At 45.1% G+C, this 20527-nt stretch overlaps 1 protein-coding gene across 8 annotated transcripts in view; it reads left to right on the plus strand.

Annotated features, from left to right (window-relative positions):
* The window catches only part of NEDD4L (NEDD4 like E3 ubiquitin protein ligase), a 138044-nt gene that overhangs the window by 69378 nt on the left and 48139 nt on the right, over nt 1-20527 (plus strand). For 4 of the 8 annotated variants that reach the window (XM_048931575.1, XM_048931577.1, XM_048931574.1 and 1 more), the window contains 2 exons: nt 878-916; nt 3040-3093. In XM_048931575.1, the coding sequence (XP_048787532.1) occupies nt 878-916; nt 3040-3093 (93 nt within the window). Of the gene's footprint in view, nt 1-877; nt 917-3039; nt 3094-6063; nt 7464-20527 lie in introns of those variants that run through there. The other 4 variants (XM_048931569.1, XM_048931571.1, XM_048931570.1 and 1 more) reach the window with 4 other exon arrangements.

The raw sequence follows: 20527 nt of genomic DNA on the forward strand, positions 1-20527 counted from the left end.
TGTCAGCACTGCGACCACGGGTGCGTGTGGGACACGCGGCAGGGCAGTGGTGCACATTGAGCCCCTGTGTGCTGGGTAATTGCACTGCATCCGTGCTAAGGAGTTCTGGATGAACGGCCCGATTGCCTTCTCTGCTCCAACAAACCTCTGGTGGGTAGAGCCAGGTACACCCCAGCAGCTCTTCTGCTTAAGCTCTGCTGTGTGAGGGACCAAGGGAACATTTCAGCAGGGAAACAAAACCTGGGGACAGACCGTGCTTGATTTTCAACTTATCCAGATTTGAAGTATGGCAGTTATCAGTGTTCCTACTTTGAATTTTTTATCAGCTTATGGTTTTATGCTGGAGCTCCCTTCAGGTTGCAAATGGAACACCGTTTATTCTGTGGGTTTTATTTGGATCATTAGAGCAAAATTATAATCCTCTTCAAGCTTGGGGGCAATTAGGAAGAGTATGGTGTCTGTTTGGAGGCAGTAACCTTCCCTTTTGTTCATTCTCCTTTTTAAGAGACCCCAACACTGCCCAGAGCTGTGGGTGCCCCATCCCTGGAGGTGCCCAAGGTGATGGATAGGCCCTGGGCAGCCCTGAGCTGAGGAGCAGCCAGCCCACGGCAGGGGGGTCCCATTCTGTGAATATGATTCATTTATACTTACCATCTATTTTCAGTTCTTCTGACTCAAATCCCTTCCCACATTTGGTTTATTTAGTAGAGCGGTTCTAAGTCATTTGACAGCAGTGTTGGAGCTATTTTGTTAGGAAACGCTTTTTTTTCCCCTGGTGTTTTCTAAAAAAACTGTCACTTGCATGCATGTTGTGATGGCTGTGAAATTGCAAACCTGCAGATACTGTAGCATCCTAATATGTTATTTTCTTTTATAGACACTAAATCCGAAATGGAATGAAGAGTTTTATTTTAGAGTAAGTATCACTTTTAATTGCAATCACTGTAACGTACAATTAACCACGTGGTATTTTGTATGGTTTTTTAATTCACTGTTTATATGTTTTTGTGGAAAATAATGTTCATCCTGATGCTTCCTGTGGTCTTAAAATGTTAATGTAGTAGCAGATAATCAGAACCATTTCCAAGACCCATATGAAATTTAAGCTATTATGGTAAATAAGTAAATAAAATCACAAGGACACACCTTTTTTTTTTTTCTTTTATTTAACTTCTGTCTTTTTCAAATTGTTCCTAAAATGAAGGTAACCTTCACTTAAAACTGAGTGACACCATTTCAGTTTGTAGGTGACTTTTCATAAGAAGTGATCACTTCTAATATTTGACAGTGCTAAAAGAGGATTTGAAATGGTGATCCTCAAAACCAACATAACAGAAATGAGAACAGTGATAACTTAGTTGCTGAAAATATTTTCTGAGGAAGAATGGATTTATTTTACTGCAGCTGCAGCTCTCACAGAAGTAGGTTAGGTAAAGTTTCACTGGTTTTAAAATTTAATCTTAAACAGCTGCTTGAGAACAGACGTAGTCATTGTAGATTGTTAAAAATGAGTGACCCATCAAGCACTGTTTACAGCCTTAGCGTTCATCTCTCTTGCTAACAGGAATATCTAAATAGTTCCCATCAGTGTAGTTGTTAGTAAGTGCTTTTTTGAGGTTTAGATGGGATTTCTTATCATTTTTACATGTGTTCCAGGTAGCATTTCAAGGTTTGCCAACTGGTTAATACACACCTAAATCTCTAAAAGAGTCTTTAGATAAATATTTTTTACCATTTGTATAATTTGACCTGTACCTGTTCCTTTGAGCTATGCAGTCTGCAGGCACTAAGTTCACTTCTCTGGTCCCATGCCTTTCCCAGTGTTGCTGGGACAAAGCACAGAGGTGGCCATGGCACAGGAAAGGGTGTCAGGAAGTTTTGCACTGCTATTGTATGTAAGGACAGCTCATGCTCACCCCGATTGGTGTCCAGAGCTTCAGGAATGAATGACTGCCTCTGTAAGTCTGTCCTGGTAGACCCTGGTCTACAGCATGCTGTGTTGTGAGACAGACTGTAAGGGACAAAGTCAAATGCTTTAAAGTGAAGTATAAGAAAATTTATTCATGTTTATCATTTTTTACTGATAGTTTTCAAGGTTGTGTTGCTCACTGTCTAGTTTTTCCATAGAAAGAGAATACCCAAAACGGCCACAATTTGTGTTGTTTAAATTACAGATAGACTTCATGGAAGTTCTGTTAAAACATCTGGAAAATGCTAAAAATAATTGCAAACGTTAAAGTGATGCACCTTTCCTTGTGTGACAAAGTTCTCTGATCTTTTCAGAACTGAGAGTTCCTCTTCCACTCCCACAGAGTCCATTGTGGAATATTTTGTCCAAATTTCCTTATAATGACAGAGTCCTAGAATAATGAAGGTTGGAAAAGACTCCAAGATCATCCAGTCCCATCATTCACCTACAACCAATATTTCCCCACTAAACCATGTCCATCCACACGTTCCTTGTACACCTCCAGGGACGGTGACCCAACCCCTCCCTGGCCAGCTTAATTAAACAAGCAGACATAGTAACCTGGCATATAAGGTTTTCCTGGAAAAGCTGTCTCTTTGCTTAAATTTGCTTCCAAGTAAATTATTTCCAGGAGATACAGTTGTATAAAGAAGTATTAGACATGTATGCCAGACATGAGCAGGGTAGGTTCTCTGCCTTCCATTGGGTTCTCTCCAGGGACATGATCATGGTATGTCACCCACTGGTGACAAATGGGCCAGAGACAGTGACAGATGGAGAGGCTGAAATAGAGATGATGGTTAAATTCTGAAAGAAATGAATTAAAGCTTCTGCTCCCTACATTTCACTTGAGTTTTCCAGGTATGGAACCCAGAAGTCTGAGCTCTGGTGTTCTGTCCAGTCTGGGCTTCTGTGTTCATGTTCTCCCAGTCAGTTGAAGCAAAGGATTTATATAAATCTGTCCGTTCTGTTCTGCTTGCCTTCATTTAATCATTTTATAAACTTGTGTCCATATACTGTTCTAACTGAGTGAATGAAGCTAAAATAGTATTATTTGGATTTTCTCCTAGGTAAACCCAACCAATCATCGCCTCCTCTTTGAAGTGTTTGATGAGAACAGATTGGTGAGTACCTGTCTTGGTTGTTTCGCAGAGCTGTGCAACACAGCTGATGGAAACATAGCACACCATAAAGGTGTATGTTTTCTGTTGTTTACATGGTTGAAGCATAAAAGAGGTTTACACAGACTGAAGCATACAGAGTGTCTGTTTTATGGGTTAATGGAACATTAACCACAGAAATTCGCTACTGGTTTAGACCAGAATGGTCCTCCTTAAGCTAAATGTTCTGTTGGTGGAAACCATATCATACTCTTCCTGAAGCTTCTCTGGTGTGAGCTGAAAAGCAGTCCTAGCCTTGTTATTTGCACATAAAGCAGCTGCTTCATCCCCTGATCACTTGAGCATCTCTTTCCTGTACATTTTAATACTCAATCCTTTTTGAGATAGTCACACAAGACGTGGGTCCTTGAAGATTTTAGTTAATAGCAAAGTAACGCTCTGCATTTTGTGTTCAGTTCTGCCCCTGGTAACACCCAACATATTGCTAGGGCTTTTAGCCTTGAAGCTCGCTTGTCTGATACAACCACTATTATTGAGATGATAAGTCTTCCCAAAACTTACTGCATGTTGCTCTTGTTGTGATGAAGTGAGTACATTTTTCACATAGACATGCCAAATAGACAACTTTCTGCATAACTGATTTTAAATGAGATGGCACGTTGTGTGGATGACTTTTAATTTTTGTCTGCTGAAAATTGGAGCACCATTTTCCTGCTCATGAGATGAGGCCTTAGATTTCTTGGTTCAGAGCAGTACACTGTCTACTGAACCTGCTTGCCTTGTTGGACTGGTGTTGTGAGGATCTTTTTTATTCCAAACCAAAATAGAAAGAATGGAATTATTGATCTCCAAAAATGTAGTGGATGCCCCATCCCTGGAGGCATTCAAGGCCATGTGATAGGGCTGGGTCCTGGGCAGCCTGGTTGGATGTCAGGCAACCAGCCCATGGCTGGGGGGGTGTGACAATCTAGTTGATCTTCAAGATCCCTTCCAAACTAAGCCTGTGTGGCATGCATGCAGCTGCAAGGGTGCTTGGGGTGAGTTTGTGCTGATGTGGAGGATGGAGCAGAAGCTCATGGAAGAGGTTTCATTCTGCCTGCAGAGGGCAGTGGCATGCATGGGGATGTCCACGTGTGTCAGTAAAGAGGTGACAGCCTAGAAAAAAGACTACAACTCGGTTGTGCACTGAGAGCTGAGAACCAAAACGTTCAGTGTACCCTTTTCTGAAATACTTTATAGGATTTCTGGGTTTCCTTTCTGTGGCACTGGCCACATACTGACCGTTCCAGTGTTACTGTGTTGTTGAGCCATTTTCTGGTTGTTCTTTGTGTGATCCTGCTTCTGCAGGCTGTAACCTAGGGATGAGGAGCTGCTGTTTCATTTCAGAAAGCGTTGTGGAACAGTTGGCCAAGGAGAACAAGTACACAAGTTTATAGTGGCAAATTTCCATCGTGTTGTATTTACAGAGCAAGGCACTGAGCAAATAATTTCAGATTTCATGTGAAATACTTGTTGTCAACACTTTCATGTCTTTTACCCCCCCAAAAAACTTTATTTTCTTCACATTCCAAAATTATCTGAGCACTTCCTCTCTGCAGTATATCCTTTCTCTCCCCCATCGGAGCAGGGGATGTATGATGCATCTTCCTCTTCAGAGCAGAAAGAGACTGTGGATAACGGTTTACCTGAAAAATAAGATAAAAACACCTGTGCTTGCACAAGGCAGCTCCACAACACTGTGGCTGTGTAGAAGCTATTTGTGTTTTTCTTCTTGTTGGCTCCTGGTCCATTTAGAACAATAGGGGATTGTGCTGCCTGCTGGCAGTTGCCATGTTCGAAGCTTCCATTTCTCTTTGATTGGTCACTTTCTGTCTTTTGAAAGCAAGCTGCATGCAAACAGAGGTTTCAACGTCTAGACAGAGCACTGACCTGCCACCGATAGTTTGTTGACAGCACTTCTCAGAGTTCTCCTAAGGAACAGATGTCTGTGCATTGAGCTGATCCTACGCTGTCTCTTCTTGTCGATGTGCTTTTAGCTAACCGTGCATCCCCGGCACGTGCGAGCCATTGCGGTGGTGGGTGCCCTTTGGCTGTCAGGATCCCCCAGTCACCAATTTCCTGCATTGCAGTGGAGCATATTTAGGGTGTTTGTTCTGCAGTTGGATGTATCCTGTCCGTCTGTTCTGCTTCTGAGGTCTCTTGGCTCTCACAGTGTAACTGTATTCCGTGCCTGCGATCACGCCCGTGGTAGTACTGCTAACTTTCCCACTGGAGGCCGGCCAGTAATGGGCAGAGTTTCTGTGTGCTGTTTAAGACAAATCGGTACCAAACGGCAATGCGACACCCGTCCCTGGTTTTCGCTCGTCTTTACTGCCCAGTAAAACTGAAAAAGGAACTTTGCCTCCTGTCATTTTGCGCGTTTCTGCTGTTTTTATTGAGTGAGAAATCTTTGCCGTGCATAGGGTTGCTTCGTTTGCTGTAATTTTTACTGATTAAAAGGGGCTGCGCGGGCTCGCTTAGGCTGCGTTGCACTCATAGGGGCAGTGTGAAAGTTGTGGCTTTTTAAAGGCAAGGAGCTTGTTACTTAACCGTGCCACAAGCGCAGTTAAAATTGAAAGCGTAACGGTGCTATATTTACTCACGTTCTGCCATGATAGCCTCGTGCTGTAACACACACCAAAAAGTTAAGCTTGAAATATTGTTCCTTATTTGCACGTGGCGTTGACTTACAGCCCTAAAACCAAACCGCGGCGTTTGTGTTGTCATTAACTTTCCTGCTCCTTGTGCGAATGCGCCGTGCGGTACGATGTGATTTAGATTTATAGCGGCGCCGAGTGTGCTCGCTGCCTCGGTCAGCTGCGCTCTGATGGAAAAGGAGCAGCTGGGAAGGTGCTGTTTCAGGCTCTCGCTGGCATTAAAAAAAAACAACAGAACCCCCACTGGCTTAGATTGGAGAGGGGGAACCGGGCCACGTGACTGCCACCATCCTACCCCATGTCACAGTGTGTAGGAGCGCTGATTGCTCTTACCCAATCATGCCTGGAATGCTGCTTGCCACTTGGGCTATTTCTGCTATCTGTCGCTATCAGTGCTGCAGTGCTAACAGTTTGGCAGATGGGACACTTTTTCTTGGAGTTTATGTCTTTGGTTTTTAACTTCTGGCAGCGCCTGAATTGTTGCCGTTCTCCCTCTCCTTTTCTTCTCTCTGTAAAACCATGGCCCATCGGCTGCGGTTTCATTTTGGCTCTGGACGAAGCAACACAGCCCCCGAATCCGAGATCCTCGACCGGGAGAGAGAAGATGACTTTTTCATGGCATTCCACACTTTGCCGAGAAGAAGCAGCCCTCACGCTTTCTCCCGACACGGAGCAGATTACGGCGGAGGCAGCGATTTCCAAGAAGTGGGCTCCTTGAAAAGGAGCACCTCCATGTTTATTCCCCAGCTGCTGAACAGCATCAGCGCACGTCCCACAAGAAGCTCCTCGATGCAGATCTCTCTCCAGCGCAAGGCTGCAGATGAGTGCGCGACCCCGGAGACCCCCGAGGAGACTCCCCTGTGCAAAGCCTCAGATGTTAGGGAGCATTATGCGTCCCCCATTGAAAACCATTCCTCCTCTCAGAGCAGCCCAGAGGCAACTCCTGAGGATTCTCCAGCCAGGCAGACGGAGGAGTTGGGGCAGCAGATGAATGGAACTCTTCGCTGTAACCGTAGGATATTCCGTACTATTCCTCCTAACAACCAGAGCGACGATGCTCTGTCCGCCGCCCATGAGAACGAGGCAAAGGAAACAGCTTCAGGTCTGAACATCAGCGGCGTGAGGATTCAGCATCGTGCTTCGAGCGCCGATGTGCCTCAGGTTACTCTGCTGCCCTTTGGTTCTGAGGCTCAAAATAATGCTCCCACCCCTGAGCCCCGGCGCTGGTCTCTGCAGCACGTGCCAGACATGTCAGCAAATTCGGGGAAAAAGTTCTTTGTTCTCCAGTTACAGCAGCCGCAGGCGAGTGGTACAGGTGGTGAGTATAACTTCGGCTTTACTGGGACAAAAGGGGACAGATTGGTCAGGTACCCACGCATTCAGCTGGAGAGGAGCGCTTCCTACCCCATCCAACCACGGCCGGAGGAAATCCGCCCCGCAGGTGATGGGCGGACTTCAGAACTGCATGGAAGCAGCAGGAGCGGGTCAGAAATATCCAGAAGCAATTCAGTAGAGAAGATTCCTCAGGGGAAGGGATGCCTGTTTAAAATCAGACCAGATCAAAACACGAGGCAGCAGCACTTCCGAATCCTTGTCACCCGTAATCCCGAGGAGCAAAGTCCAGTTGTTGGTGCAGAGTGTCGTGGCACCCCTGGTCCTGCGGCAGCCAGCACCACGGTGAGTACGATGCTGAGTGTGCTCTGCTCATAACAACGTACCGAATCGCTGTGCAAAGGCTTTTAAACCTGAGGCAACTGGAGGGCTCCCTTCTTAGTGCTAGAATGTTCGCTGTTTCTCTGGAACCGGCCGCCAGTGATCTCTGTTTCAGATCTGCCTTAGCTTTGCTCTCAGCTGTGATTATGTGCCTTGTAATATTTTGAGATCCTAACGTCACATGTTGCACATCGGATTCTTTATAATCAAAACAATCATATGGGAAATTAAGGGATCGTGTTAATTTCGTTGGCTGGAACCTTGCTGCATAAGGCATTCTTTGTGCACTTTGTAGCCTGAAAACAAATACTTTGATAACGTTTAAGGACAGTGCTCGTGTGTGTACCTCTGTGACTTTAAAAATGTGCATCGTAGTGCAGTAGGAGCTAAGGCTGTAGAAATCCCATGGTAAGTCTAATGAAGACAGTGGCCTAGCAGGTAAGGTATCAAGAAGTTGGGAAAAAAAGAGGGTTAGGGGCTTCTTTTGCTTGCTTTTGGCCTTCTCCAAGTCAAGAGCATGTCGTGGTTTTTTTGTGTGCTGCAAGTCCTGATCAAACTGCTATAGAATCAGCTTGTCACGACTCAGGAAATTGTGCTGTCAGTTCTGTTTGCTTTGGTTTTACTTTAAGGTGCCAAGATTCATCTTCTGGTCCTTCTTTTTGTAACAAATGAAGTCTGAAGTTTCATGTTTTTAAGCCATTTTTAAAAGACCAAAGCAGGAATGAAAGCGAAGGGTTTAGATTAGTCATTTGCTTAAATTGCTTTACTGTGCAATTTAACACTGCCCACTTGAGTTCCTGAGCTCAGTGATGCTGTATATAGAATAGCAAGCTCTCTGTCTCCAGCTGTGAAAACAGATTCACTGGGGAAGATCTGGGTCTTCACTGCCTGTGTTCTCATTCTGCTGTGCTTTTGTTCAGTTAAATGCAGTACGGAGAGACAGCTGCTCGCAGCAGCAAGGCCGTATGATGACTCTGCAGCTTTCTTGTCAAGGAGCTGGCATCTCCGAGCTATTCTGGTGTAACTTTCTTTTGAGCCCTTCAGTTATTATTATGCATAGAAAATCACAAATTACAGCAAAGTGTTAACAAAGATAAACACTGGAAAAGATCTTTAAACAAAGAAGTACAGTTTCACTTCACTTTCTCTCAGCTAGCAGCTCCACAAGTAGCACACAGTCTCTTTCCTGCTAACCTAGAACATTTCAGCAGCAAACTCTGGTGTGCAGAATCTTTCTTGATTTTTCTTCTTCATTTGAATTTCATTGGTGCAGTACTTTGTGTTCTATCTCACACTAAAAATGTATGTCTGGTTTTCCTACTGATCTCTGGGTACTAGCAGTTCCTGGAGGACCACCACAGCTGGCTCTATCAGTCGGTGCAGTAGGGCAGGTCCAGTGGAAGCACTGGCAGTTGGGGCAGCTGGTGGAGGTGTGCCCATAGCTTCACCCTGTGCCCCTGCAGGGGTCCTCCTGTTTTGAAAGGTGACAGACCCCAGAGTCACTTTTCTGGTAATGAGTCACATACCAAAGATGTGCTTCACTGTTTCCAGAAGAGAATTAAGCAATTTGTTCCTTCATGCTCTTGGTTTTAGTTACCGCATGAAATCAATTTGGCCATCCCTGAAGCATGGCAATTGCAGGGGCACTCACTCTGAGAGAAAGTGTGTTCCTCAGTGCAAAAAAAGTCAAATTAATGAAAATAAAATTGCAATGTAAATCTTGCGATGTTTCTCTTATTTCTAACAAGCCCAGGGTGGCTGCTTGGCAGGTCCATTGGAAGTGGAGGCAGTGAGGGTGCTCTGCTGAAAGCCTGGTGTGGTTTATCGGCATATAAACCACAGGTGTGTGCCAGTGCTGATCTGCACCTCAAGGTGCTGAGGAGGGCTGTGCCTGCAGCGTGTGCTCTGTTACACTGCCATGCTTTAGAGCTGTGAGGGTACCACATGGCACCCTGCACTTACATGGCTTTGTGTGTACGTGGTGGATCCTGGGCCTGGGGCTGCAGGCAGCAGCTGCTGCTGCCGTATTTATCTGCAGTGAAACGCTCAGCGCGCGTCGGCAGTTCTGCTGCTCCTGAGTGGTTATGGCCATTCTGTGTCTGCTGTCTGCAGTGTTGTAGGGCAAGTAGGATGCATTTCATAATGAGTTGTCAGAGAATATTAAGAGACACACTTATGCCCAGTTGTCTTTCTTGTGGCAGCATGCTTGCAGACTCCTTTGACTGCTGTGATATTTTACACGCTGTGTACATATATCCTGTGGCACAGAGCAAACAAACTGTTTGTAGCTTGGGATCGGAGTGCATATCTCTGTCTGTAGGGAACCCTTCAGAAATCCAAAGTATTGGATGGCTGTTTGGGACTGGACAAAGGCATCTTTGTTGTTACTGAAAAAATGGAAAGTGCTTGATGTTGTGGTGGTGCTGAGCTGCGTTCAGCTGGCAGACAGCACAGACAAGTCCTGGCTCTGCCAGCCCACATTTCGCAAGTCGGCACGTATCTTCCTTCCTTCCTTAAAAATAATGTTGGGATGAGCTTTGTTGTGAGCGCAGAGTGCTCTCCTGAAGGCAGCAGCATTGCTTCTTGCACTGTTCTGCCCTTTACTTACACATCGTGCACCTTTCACAACTTGGTGATGTCTGGGATGTCAGCGGGGAATTGCAGCGTTTTAATGAAGCCACTCTCATGTGAAGCCACTGCCTTCAGCTGTGGCCATGGTGAGGTCCGTGCCTATCAGGAGCAGTTCTCATCAACAGAGCACAGGTTGCTCCTGTGTGCAGAACACTGCACTGGGGCAGAGCTGCAGGAGCCCTCCCATGAAATCAGCAGTTAGCAGCTGACAGTTAGGTGACCACAGTGCTGTTGCTGATGAGGAAAATCTCAACTCTTACATAATAAAGTGCTTTAATGCCTTGCTATATGATGATGGCACACAATGTCTTTTGACAGTTGTTTCCTCTGCAGAGGAAAGCTGTGAGCTTCTCTTAGTTCTGCTGTTCCCCTCACCACTCTCCTTGTGATACCAGCTTAGTTTAAGTGCCTGCTATTAACTTCTTACCACAGTGCTTCCGTGAATTGGAAAATAATTCCAAGATGACAAAATTTTGCGAAGGAAGGTAGCGACCCACGCAGTCAGGTGCTGCTGCAGCTCTGACGTGTCAGCACCATCCTCAGTTCTGTCCCAGCAGAAGCACTGTGAGTTTGACCTCTCTGACCAGTCACGCTGTGGGTTATTCATCACTGGTGTAACCTGAGGGAATGCATGTCCATGAACCCACTGATCGAAGCGGGGACTGTTTGCTGGTGTTCAGCTGTGTTACTAGGGTAGCTTATAATGCTGAATTGAGTCTGTGGTAAAGACAGACTTCTCTGTGTAGGAATAGAAGTGGATGTCTGAAGAGCACAGTGCTTGCAGTGACTTTCTTTCAGTGAAGCCATACAACAATATTTCTGCCGCAGTTTGACTTCAAATTAATATCACATCTGTTAGAACTTACGTAAACGTGTATGGATCTCCCATGAAAGCACAAATAGCTGAGCCATCAGTGGCATGTGTTGACAGCAGTTTGTCAGAAAAGAGATGTGATTGTGATGTCCAGTATCATGTATTGTCAAGTAAAGGGGTGAACGGGAAGAATGTCAATTAACTTTTTGTGAGCTTGTATTATTCCCTATTTTTGGTCAGAAGCTGTCGCCACACAGTGCTCCACATGCTTGTAGTCTATGATGTGGAAGTCTTGGGATGTTTTTGCTTGACCCACAATCAGACAGTTGAAATACAGTCTTTATTTAGTTCTACACAATGGAAGAGAAAGTTCAAATATAAAATACAGACCAGTTAATGAAAACAAGCATTGTGCTTTTTTAGCTTGAGTACTAATTCTGTAGTCAGTCTCCAGAACTATGTATCTTTCAGGACAGTTGTCAGTGACTGCTTTAGTAATTTTGCTCCTATGTATCATTGCCACGTGGGTTATCAGTGATATTTAAGGAAGAAACTTCCAAATCGCTGCAAGGCATGAAAGTCAGTGAAATAAATGTATCATTTACAGTCCTTCAGGGTTGATGGATTTGCTTTTGACCCCATCTGTAGGCACCGCTTCTTCCGTGGTTTTGCTTTCCATTTGTTTCAGATTTCTGGATCCCTTTGGGTTGTGGCAGTTCCACACAAGAGTTGGCAGAGCTATACCAGGGCTGTCCATGCTGTTTTATGACAGTGAGAGGCAGAGCAGGAATAAATACTGTGTGTTTTACCATGGAATTTGCAAACCATGGGACATTTGGGTTAGGATGAAAATTGCTTCTGGGCTGTATTTGTTTTTCTTTCATATGCAAACTGATCTGTGTGTTTCAGTGAAACAGATCCTTCCACGTTTTGGTGTAAACTATGGTAATGCCTTGAAAATCTCTTTCCTGAGATGGTGCTGGGACAGTTAAGTGGGTTATGTGTTGCTGATCTTCACAAGAAAAACTGGTGGGAATATTTAAAAATAAAATAAAATGAAAGGGAGATTTCTACCTCCCACTCCCCCTCCCTCATTCAAGGAACCATTCAGGAGGTTCTGTTTCAGGATCTAGTGCTAGCCCAGTCCCTGGAGGAGGGAAATCCCAGTTTTCCTTTTAATGCTGTCCTTCACACAGTGCTCAGTGCACAGCGTAAGGTTCGTCATCCTTAACTAGCCCCAGGCTGATACTTCTTGGGACCTGAGACTCATCCTGTTCCTAACTACACCAGCTACCTCTGCTCCTCTGCTTCTACCCAGTGTCAGCACGGCATGAGAGGTGGGGAGCTCCCAGCAGCACTCTGCTCCCTGTGCCCCACCTGAAACCCCCTGGCACATGGCTGCCCTGTCCTGCTCTGTGTCCCTGGGCTGCCTGCCTCCTCGCAGCAGCTACTGAGAGCCACGTGGTTCGATATGGCAGGCACCAAGGAAAGTCACACTGTTAACTGCTTACCTGCTAAATTATGTTGTAGGGGTTGCATAGTGAGGAAATAGAGCTTTTTCTGGCACAGAAAGCCGAAAGCTGTCTGAGTCCCTTCGTGGATCCTGGACCAGCACAACTCACTGGACACACACAGTGGCGGATGGATAGTGTGAGACGTGCTCTGCTCCTCAGAGGCTGCTCTGCCTTCTGGTGCTGCACACAGCAATTCCATCCTTTTACATCCTTTGTCCAGATCTGGAGACTTCCTACAGGGACTGCTGTCTGGACCCTAACGGGCATTTCTAGAGCAGTAATGATGCTACCTGCCCTAGCTAGATGATTACATCAGCTCAGTGAATAGAACTGTGAAGCTCTGCCCTGGGCTTTCTGCACCAGGAGTGCAGATGGTTGCAGTGCCTCATGCTGTGCAGATGAGAATGCTTTTGGCAGCTGCAGGTAGGGGTGAGGCTGCTGTTCCCCTGGGGCCACAGATTCTGTGATATCCTATCTGGCTGTGGGAAATTTGCTGCAAGCACATTTAGGATATCTATATTGTGTATCTACTTCAGTCACATAGATACACAGTACAGTCAGGAATTAACCACAGTGTCCTTACCCATCCCCAGAGATTCATGGAAAATTGTTCTGGATTTCATTCTTCGTTGGTTTTCTTGCTACAGGCTGTATCATTCAGTATTTCTCTGTAAAGTAAACAGGAAAAAAAAAATCTTGAAGAAAAGAGCTGGAAATAACACCACCTTTGGTTTCATAGCAGTAATAAAGTACTTGCTCCTACATGGAAATTTGTATGCTGAGTTCCAGTATGCAGTGATCTCTGTAAAGCTGAGTTTATAAGGCCCACAATTTACAATGGAAATGCTGACACAGCTGTAATGCTGGAGGTGCCAGCCAGGGCACTGGGCACAGAAAACCACCCGTAATAGAACAGATATGGTGTTAACTGCTTTTTGCACTGTTCAGCTGCTTGAGAAAAGAAATTGAGTTGAAGTCACAACGTTTTGTGACTGTTGTTATTCACACACTGTCCTAAATCTAAATTTATCCCATTGCCTTTGTTTCTGGATTAAAACTTGTTGCAAAATGTATTGCTGCATGCATCCATCTAAAATCTGGTGCTTTCATCTTCTTGCTTTGGTTTGCTTTTTTCATTTAAGAGGATGGCATTATTTACTGCTCTGTGCAGAAAAAATGATGTTAATAAAGCCAGCAGTGTGACTGTGCAGCTTTCTGCTGCCAAAAAGAATGAATAAACACGAAGGAAAAAAATTCACCTTCCCTCCCTTCAAACCCTCTGCTGCTGTGTGCACCCAGCTGGGTGCTGAGCTGCCCAGGAGGTGTGGGAACAGCAAATTCTGAGGCTGAAGACCTTGGTATCGTCATTCCCAAAGCAGCATTGCTGTCCTCAGGTGTGCAGTGTGCTGCCTCTCAGCCTGCAGCACAGCAGGACCAGTGTGGACAGTGCTCCAGGAAGGAGATCAGCAGCGTCTTCGCTGGTATTCTTAACCCTATTGCTGAGAAGGAATTTGCACTCCCGAAGAGCAGTAGCATCCGTGACAAACAGAGGCAAGGCAACAGCAGGTTGTGTTGTCAGCATCAGTTTTAGTGTTCAGCAGATCACTGGCAACAACACACTGGGGCATGTCTTTCAAATGCTTTTATTATAGAAAGCTGCTTCAGCATTAGAGATATTTGTCAAATATCTCTATTTGAGATATCTGAATCATGCGCCAGGGTAAGTTTAGGTTGGATATCAGGAAACACTTCATTACAGAAAGGATTGTTAAGCACTGGGATAGGCTTGCCTATTCATATATCCTCCCTTCCCAGGGAGGTGGTTCAGTCACCATCCCTGAATGTGTTTAAAAACCATTTGGATGTGGTGCTCAGGGACATGACTTAACAGAGGGCTGTGTGAGGGTACTATGGTTAGGTCGTGGTTGGACTCGATGATCTTTAAGGTCTTTTCAACCTAAGTGATTCTATGATAGAATGGCCTGGGTTGAAAAGGACCACAGTGCTCATCCAGTTCCAACCCCCTGCTATGTGCAGGGTCACCAACCAACAGACCAGCCTGCCCAGAGCCACATCCAGCCTGGATGCATTTGGCCAACAGTTGTCCTCCACAAGGAGTCAGTTTACAACAGTTCATGATTGCTTTTATCCAAAGGATTTTCTGCTTTGAGCTGTTACTAATTTATTTCTGCTCCATGCCCTGTAAACAAAGCACACATATCCACATATGATTTTCACAGAGGGCGGTGAGGCACTGGCACAGGTTGCCCAAGGAGGCTGTGGATGCCCCATCCCTGCAGGCATTTAGGGCCAGGCTGGATGTGGCTCTGGGCAGCCTGGGCTGCTGGTTGGTGACCTGCACACAGCAGGGGTATGGAACTGGATGAGCTCTGTGCTCCTTTGCAACCCAGGCCATTCTGTGATTCTGTGATAAGTTTATAGCAATGTTATCTGAAGAAGTTATATTAAATCAGTTATTTTAAATATTTCCATGCTTCTAAATAAAATTCAAAGCATCATCAAAGTCAAGAATTACACCCACTACATTCTGCACGTATCCTGGATGTCGACACACACCCCACAGCCCATGTTTTGTGCATTCTACCAGTAATATCCTTATATTTTAGTACATCTGCAATGAAAAGTCTTTCGGTTACAAATATCCCAACCATTTAGCTCAAATCTGCTTCAAGCATGGTGTAGTGTTACCAGAAGACATTCACTCGTTTCAGATTCAGTGTAAATGGAGCAGAACTCTGTTGCTGGCGCAGAACCTCCTCCACGTGGCTCTTCTGAGGATCAGGAAGTGGGGCTGCGGAGCACCCGTGTTACCAACACTTCATTATTTTTAGAAGCCCCATCAGAGACAGCTTGCCAGCACGCTAAATTATTACAAACACAAGTGACCTATACTTGCTGGGAGTGACTGTAGTGTGTTTGAGGATGCAGCTCGCAGTTATGTAGCAGTGTGTTTATTCTCAAGCAGCTTTCCAGAATTCAGTAGGCTGTACTTTGTGTTTTGAACGCTGGGCAGAACATCTTCCTGAATGCGTGAATTGCAAGATCTGAGTTTTTGCAGTTTTCTCTGCATTTTTAAGTTAATAAAAAACAAACAAAAAAAACCCCACATGAATATGCTCATGCTCCAAAGCACTGGTAGGAGCTCTTGGTTGCCTCCTTAATGGAGATCACCAGCATTTCTTTTCCAGTTCAGAAATTTTACAAGGTACTCTGTGACCTTTTAACCTTCAGTCTTCTTAAGGAGGAGGTGAAGTTCAACACAGAGATGTCCTCAGATGCTAGTTGCATTAGCGTTGCATCCATGTAATGCACCTGGTCAAACACCACTTGTTGGTACACTTGGATTTTGCAGCAAAGGAGATTTTAATAGAAGTTATTCCTTTTTTTTCTCTCAGGAGCAGCAAATAAGCTGCGTGTGGTGAATTTCTGGCCTTCCAGGTCTGTATTAGTGTCAAAAAATAAGCTGTTTTTTGTCCAAAGTTAGGAAGTGTTTGTATTTTGCAAAAATTAAGTATGATAGATGAAATGAATGGATTTCTCCAAGTGAACTGTAGTGTGTATAAATGGGAATTTAGGATCTTTTTGCCAGAGTACAATCTATGATAGGCTGTGGAAGCATGCAGTGCCACTGTTCCCCAGTGCAGGGCTTGCGTCCCTTCACAAGCACACTTGATAAACCAAAGGATGTTTGAATCCCCAGCAATGTGGTGCTGCCATGTTGGTCCTCATTTATTGTAAACCTTAGTTGACAGTAGACAGTTTTTGTATTGTCAGGACTTCATCTTCTGCAACAGATGATGCTATGCAGGGATCTGAAATCCATGTAGGATGTTAGAACCAAGATCCAGTTCTCAGGTACCAACGGTGCTGTGTTAAAGAAGCCTGTTCAGGTCTTCATATAAACTGTCTTTGTGGGAAAATTGCCCACTGGCAGACAGGGCCTATTTTGCAGAGATCTGGAAGGCTGCCTCCCTCAAATTGTCACCAGTGCAGCTGGTTTTCAGGTGCTCTACAGCAGATGAGTACAAGTACACACGTGGGGACTGTATTTTGTTTTCTTGCTAACACAAGTTGCAAGATAAACATACATGTAAATGTATACATATGTAAATGTGTACCTACTAAAGTGGGGGTGAAATCCCCAACTGATTGCAGAGCAGTAATTCCAGCCCAGGTGCAATGCCAGGCAGAGCAGCAAAGAGCCCTTTTAAAAGGATATGGAGGGGCAGAAGGGGAGGTGGGCAGTGGGGGCTGGCACAGTGCACCCCAAAGCACAGAGCAACCTGCTGGGTGTGGAAACAAAGCTTCATGAGCACACTTCTCTGTGTTACTGAGCCCCTAAGGATTTGTTAAACGCTGCTGATGGAGATGTGATGAAGTTGACTGCTGGATGCGTTGATTTTTATTCAAAATATGTTATTTTTTCCTGATCCCACGATGAATGATACTACAGTTCCCTAAGAACCTCAAAGACAGGCATTGTAAGATGAATGTTTAGATTCTGGATTTCAGCAGATGGAAGTTGGCACCAACTCTGTTACAGCTTTCATCTCTCAGTGTACAGCACTGAAAAAGAGCAAGTAAATATTAGCAATGTTTGGAATTTTAATGAAAGTGGAGTTTAAAACTTTGGTTTTCATTGTGGATGTAATCTGCATCCAGGATATGCTTTTGTGAGTCAGATTCTAGGCATAAAAAATCAACAATGAAATAAATCGCATCCAAGAGCTATTCCTTTGAAGTGAGGCTGTATGCTAGCAATTTCTGAAAGCTGTAGGTAGTACGTGCATTATAAAATGCAAAATAGCAGCTACTATTTGATGCCTGCAGCCAAAACAAAAGGGGTTTTCAGAAATCAGTGCATTTGTGGAGTTGCTTTAGGCCTGTTGCCCATTTTCAGTTCTCTGTATTAGAATGCTGGATATTAGCTATGTGAGGGAAATACAATTTTTTGTTCTTCGTAGGTCACTGAGTATTGAGAACCTTTATGGCAGCCACTTGGATGTGGGAAGCTGATGCTGTTTTGTCTGATGTCACTCTTTTTTAATATTCCTCAGCCACATTAATGAGAATCTCAAAGTGAAAGCAAATCTTGCTCACTGTGTTGGTAATGGGAGAACTGAAAGGAAGAGCTCCATGTGCATAGTGCCTTGCTATTGCTGCCCACCAGGAAGCCTTGCTGTGCTTCTGTTTCAGAGAACTAGCAATGCATTAGGCCAGGATTCTCATATTTACTTTCCTGTAAAGAGAGATAAAAACAAATGGGGTGGAGAAGGGTTTATATGCAGAATTTGCTGCTTCTCTCTGCGCAGACTTGTGGATGCCTTTGGATCAATTAATCGCCCAGATTTGCAGGCTGTATGCCTGCAAAAAAAAAGTGAGATAATTCAGTTTCCTATTACATCAGTGAGTGTTGATGACACAGTAGGAGCAAGTATCTTTTGAATGTAAACATCCCCCTTAATTTATCCAGATATTGAAAACTAGGCATTATTTCAGTGTTCATCCAGTGTGCTCCTGATCTGGTATTACGACAGGGAAAGCTGTATGGTCGTACCTCAGATGCTTCCTCTCGCAAGCAGGAGGCACATGGAAATGGAGGGGACAGTTTAACTGGGGTATGCATTTCAGTGTAGGAGAACAGGGGCTTCCTGTATAGGTCTGTGAGCAGGGTTTGCACTGCCTGTTGTCTCTGAGAGCTGCCATGTGACCTGCTCTCTGCAAACAGCTTGAAATGCTTGCTGCTTCACTCACTTACTTATTTACACCTGTTTTGGTCAGCAGACTATCACACGCAGCCCCCATACCTCTTGCTAAAGAGCCAGTGAACAGTGCTTGGGAACCTGAGAGGTGCTGGACAGAATACCAGCAGCCTCACAGCCATGCCCTCCTGCCCCGCAGCACTGAGGTTCAGGGGCTGTGCAGATCGGGCAGTGCCACCGGTTGGCTTTGCTGTGCCGGGTGCCAAAGCAGATGCAGAAGGAGGAGGAGGGAGAGAGGAATGCAGAGCCCTGGGTGTGCAGTGCTGGTGCCATTCACCACGGAGCTGATGTGATGTTCTCCCCCTTCTGTTGTGTTTCTGAGAGCCTGGAGCTGCAGGGAGCCCTTATTGCTTTTGTATGGTTCCTGAGTTCTGTGGGAAGCAGCATTACAGGCCAGGCATACGTAGCAAGTGTTCCTGCAGCCATCAGCCCTCATGCCATTCTTTTTTTTTGTTATAACCCACAGTAGCCGTATATGCATCCACTCTTCATGCAGGGAACACACCAAGAAGTCGGTATTTGATTATAAGAATACCTTCAACATTTTCACCCCTGGTCTTTTTTCTTCACCCTGAGAAATTGTATCGCCACATGCACACTGTTTGGCTGCCATCTAAGTGGATAATTTGCTCCCACAAAGACTTTAGAAAAGCTGTTTTGAACTGAGCAGCATAAACTTGTAATTCTCTTTTTTTTTTCTTTTTTTTTTTTTTGTAAGGAATTAATTAATTGGGATTGTCAGTATTCTAAGTTGAATTTTCATGACTTCCTGTGTTCCACCAGGAGGGAGAGAAGAAAATTGTTTAACAAATGAAGTAGTTAAAAATAGTGTGTTTCTGATCTCCTGACATAATACGTGAGCCAGGGAAATAACACAGATTTGGTTTATGTCAGCTCCCCTAAAGGTCACTTCTGAGGAGTCGTAAACCATGGTTCCAAACCAGGGCACTGCGTTCTGCACAACAGCCCCGGTGGGGAAGTGGCTCCTGCCCAAGGTCTCACAGGACCCATGTGGGCATGGGCATGTGTTTCAGAACTGAAAACACGAGAAACCAGCAAGGCAAATGGAACATTGGCTCTCCTTTCCGATACTAACAAAGGTGTTATTTCCAACCTCTGAGTTTTAGCTGGTCTTATTTTCATGAGGTTCTTTGTTTTGGCAGGAGAGGAGGTGTTTGAGCATGTGTCTTTGTGAATTGCTCACTTCTTTGAAGAACTCATGAAGCCAACCCACATTAACTGTCCATTAATCAGCATTTCTATGCCTCAGCACAGGCATTCCTTCAGCTTCTCTCTGGCCAGAGAATGGCAGCTTCTGCTCAGTGCAAATAGCAGATACAAAATGCTCCTGTGCCAAGTACAGGTGGCATTTAGCATTCTTACAAGGTTATTTGTCAGTTGCATTTTTTTCTAAACATTAGGAAAATCATTAAAGAACAAGTATTACTTCAGATACTGCCAAGTGCATGCCTTCTTGAACACAAGTGCTGCTCAGATCAGGCTGTTAAAGTAACTTACTGAGTGGCTTTGGACAGCTTCGCCTGACTAAATGCCAGCCTGCTTGCAGTTGCTGTGCTGCTGCTATCTCACCGCTCTGCTTCCTGATGCTTCCACGTTTTCTTTGTCTCCTTGGCAATTGGGCTTCATGGCGGAGGAGCTCCTGCTGGTGGTTGAGCATGGCTGGAAGGATAAGTAGGTGAGTGCAGGGGAAATCCAAGCAATGCTGGTAGGAGAAGAAGCCGTGGCAGCAGGTGTGGGTCTTTTGCACAGTTCGTGCTGTCTGCAGTACAAGGCAGTATTAACGAGCAGTGTGTCAGCTCATTTTTCTCTTTTTAATCTGCTGAATGTCATACCCCACTGCAGAGTGTCCCAAGCACACCTCACCCGCTCCCATCATTAGCAGGTGTGCTCTCTTTCAGCAATTGATTCACTGTAGTTCTGTGAGCTGTGTGTTTCTGAGTGTTACCTGTGCTCTCCTGCACAGCAAGTGAGTCTGAAAGGAGAAAGTATGCTTGCTAGGACATAGCCAGTTTATGCATCCTTGTTCCATCAGTTCCCTGTGGCATTGCTTGGAAGCATCTCTGTCCATGGGACATGTGTTGCTCTGTGCAGGCAGGAGGTACTGCAAAAAGAGTTTGAGCACATGCAGAACTTGGGCCTCTGAGAAAGCCCCAGCAATGAAGTGCAGCTCCTGGTGCTTTGGGGAACACCATAATCTTCTGGTCACAGCCCTTCTGCTGTCTGCCCGGCTGGATGTTGCTCTCTGATTTACCAAGGTTAGCTTTC

Source organism: Lagopus muta, chromosome Z (genome assembly GCF_023343835.1).
Source record: "Lagopus muta isolate bLagMut1 chromosome Z, bLagMut1 primary, whole genome shotgun sequence".
Lineage (NCBI taxonomy): Eukaryota > Metazoa > Chordata > Aves > Galliformes > Phasianidae > Lagopus > Lagopus muta.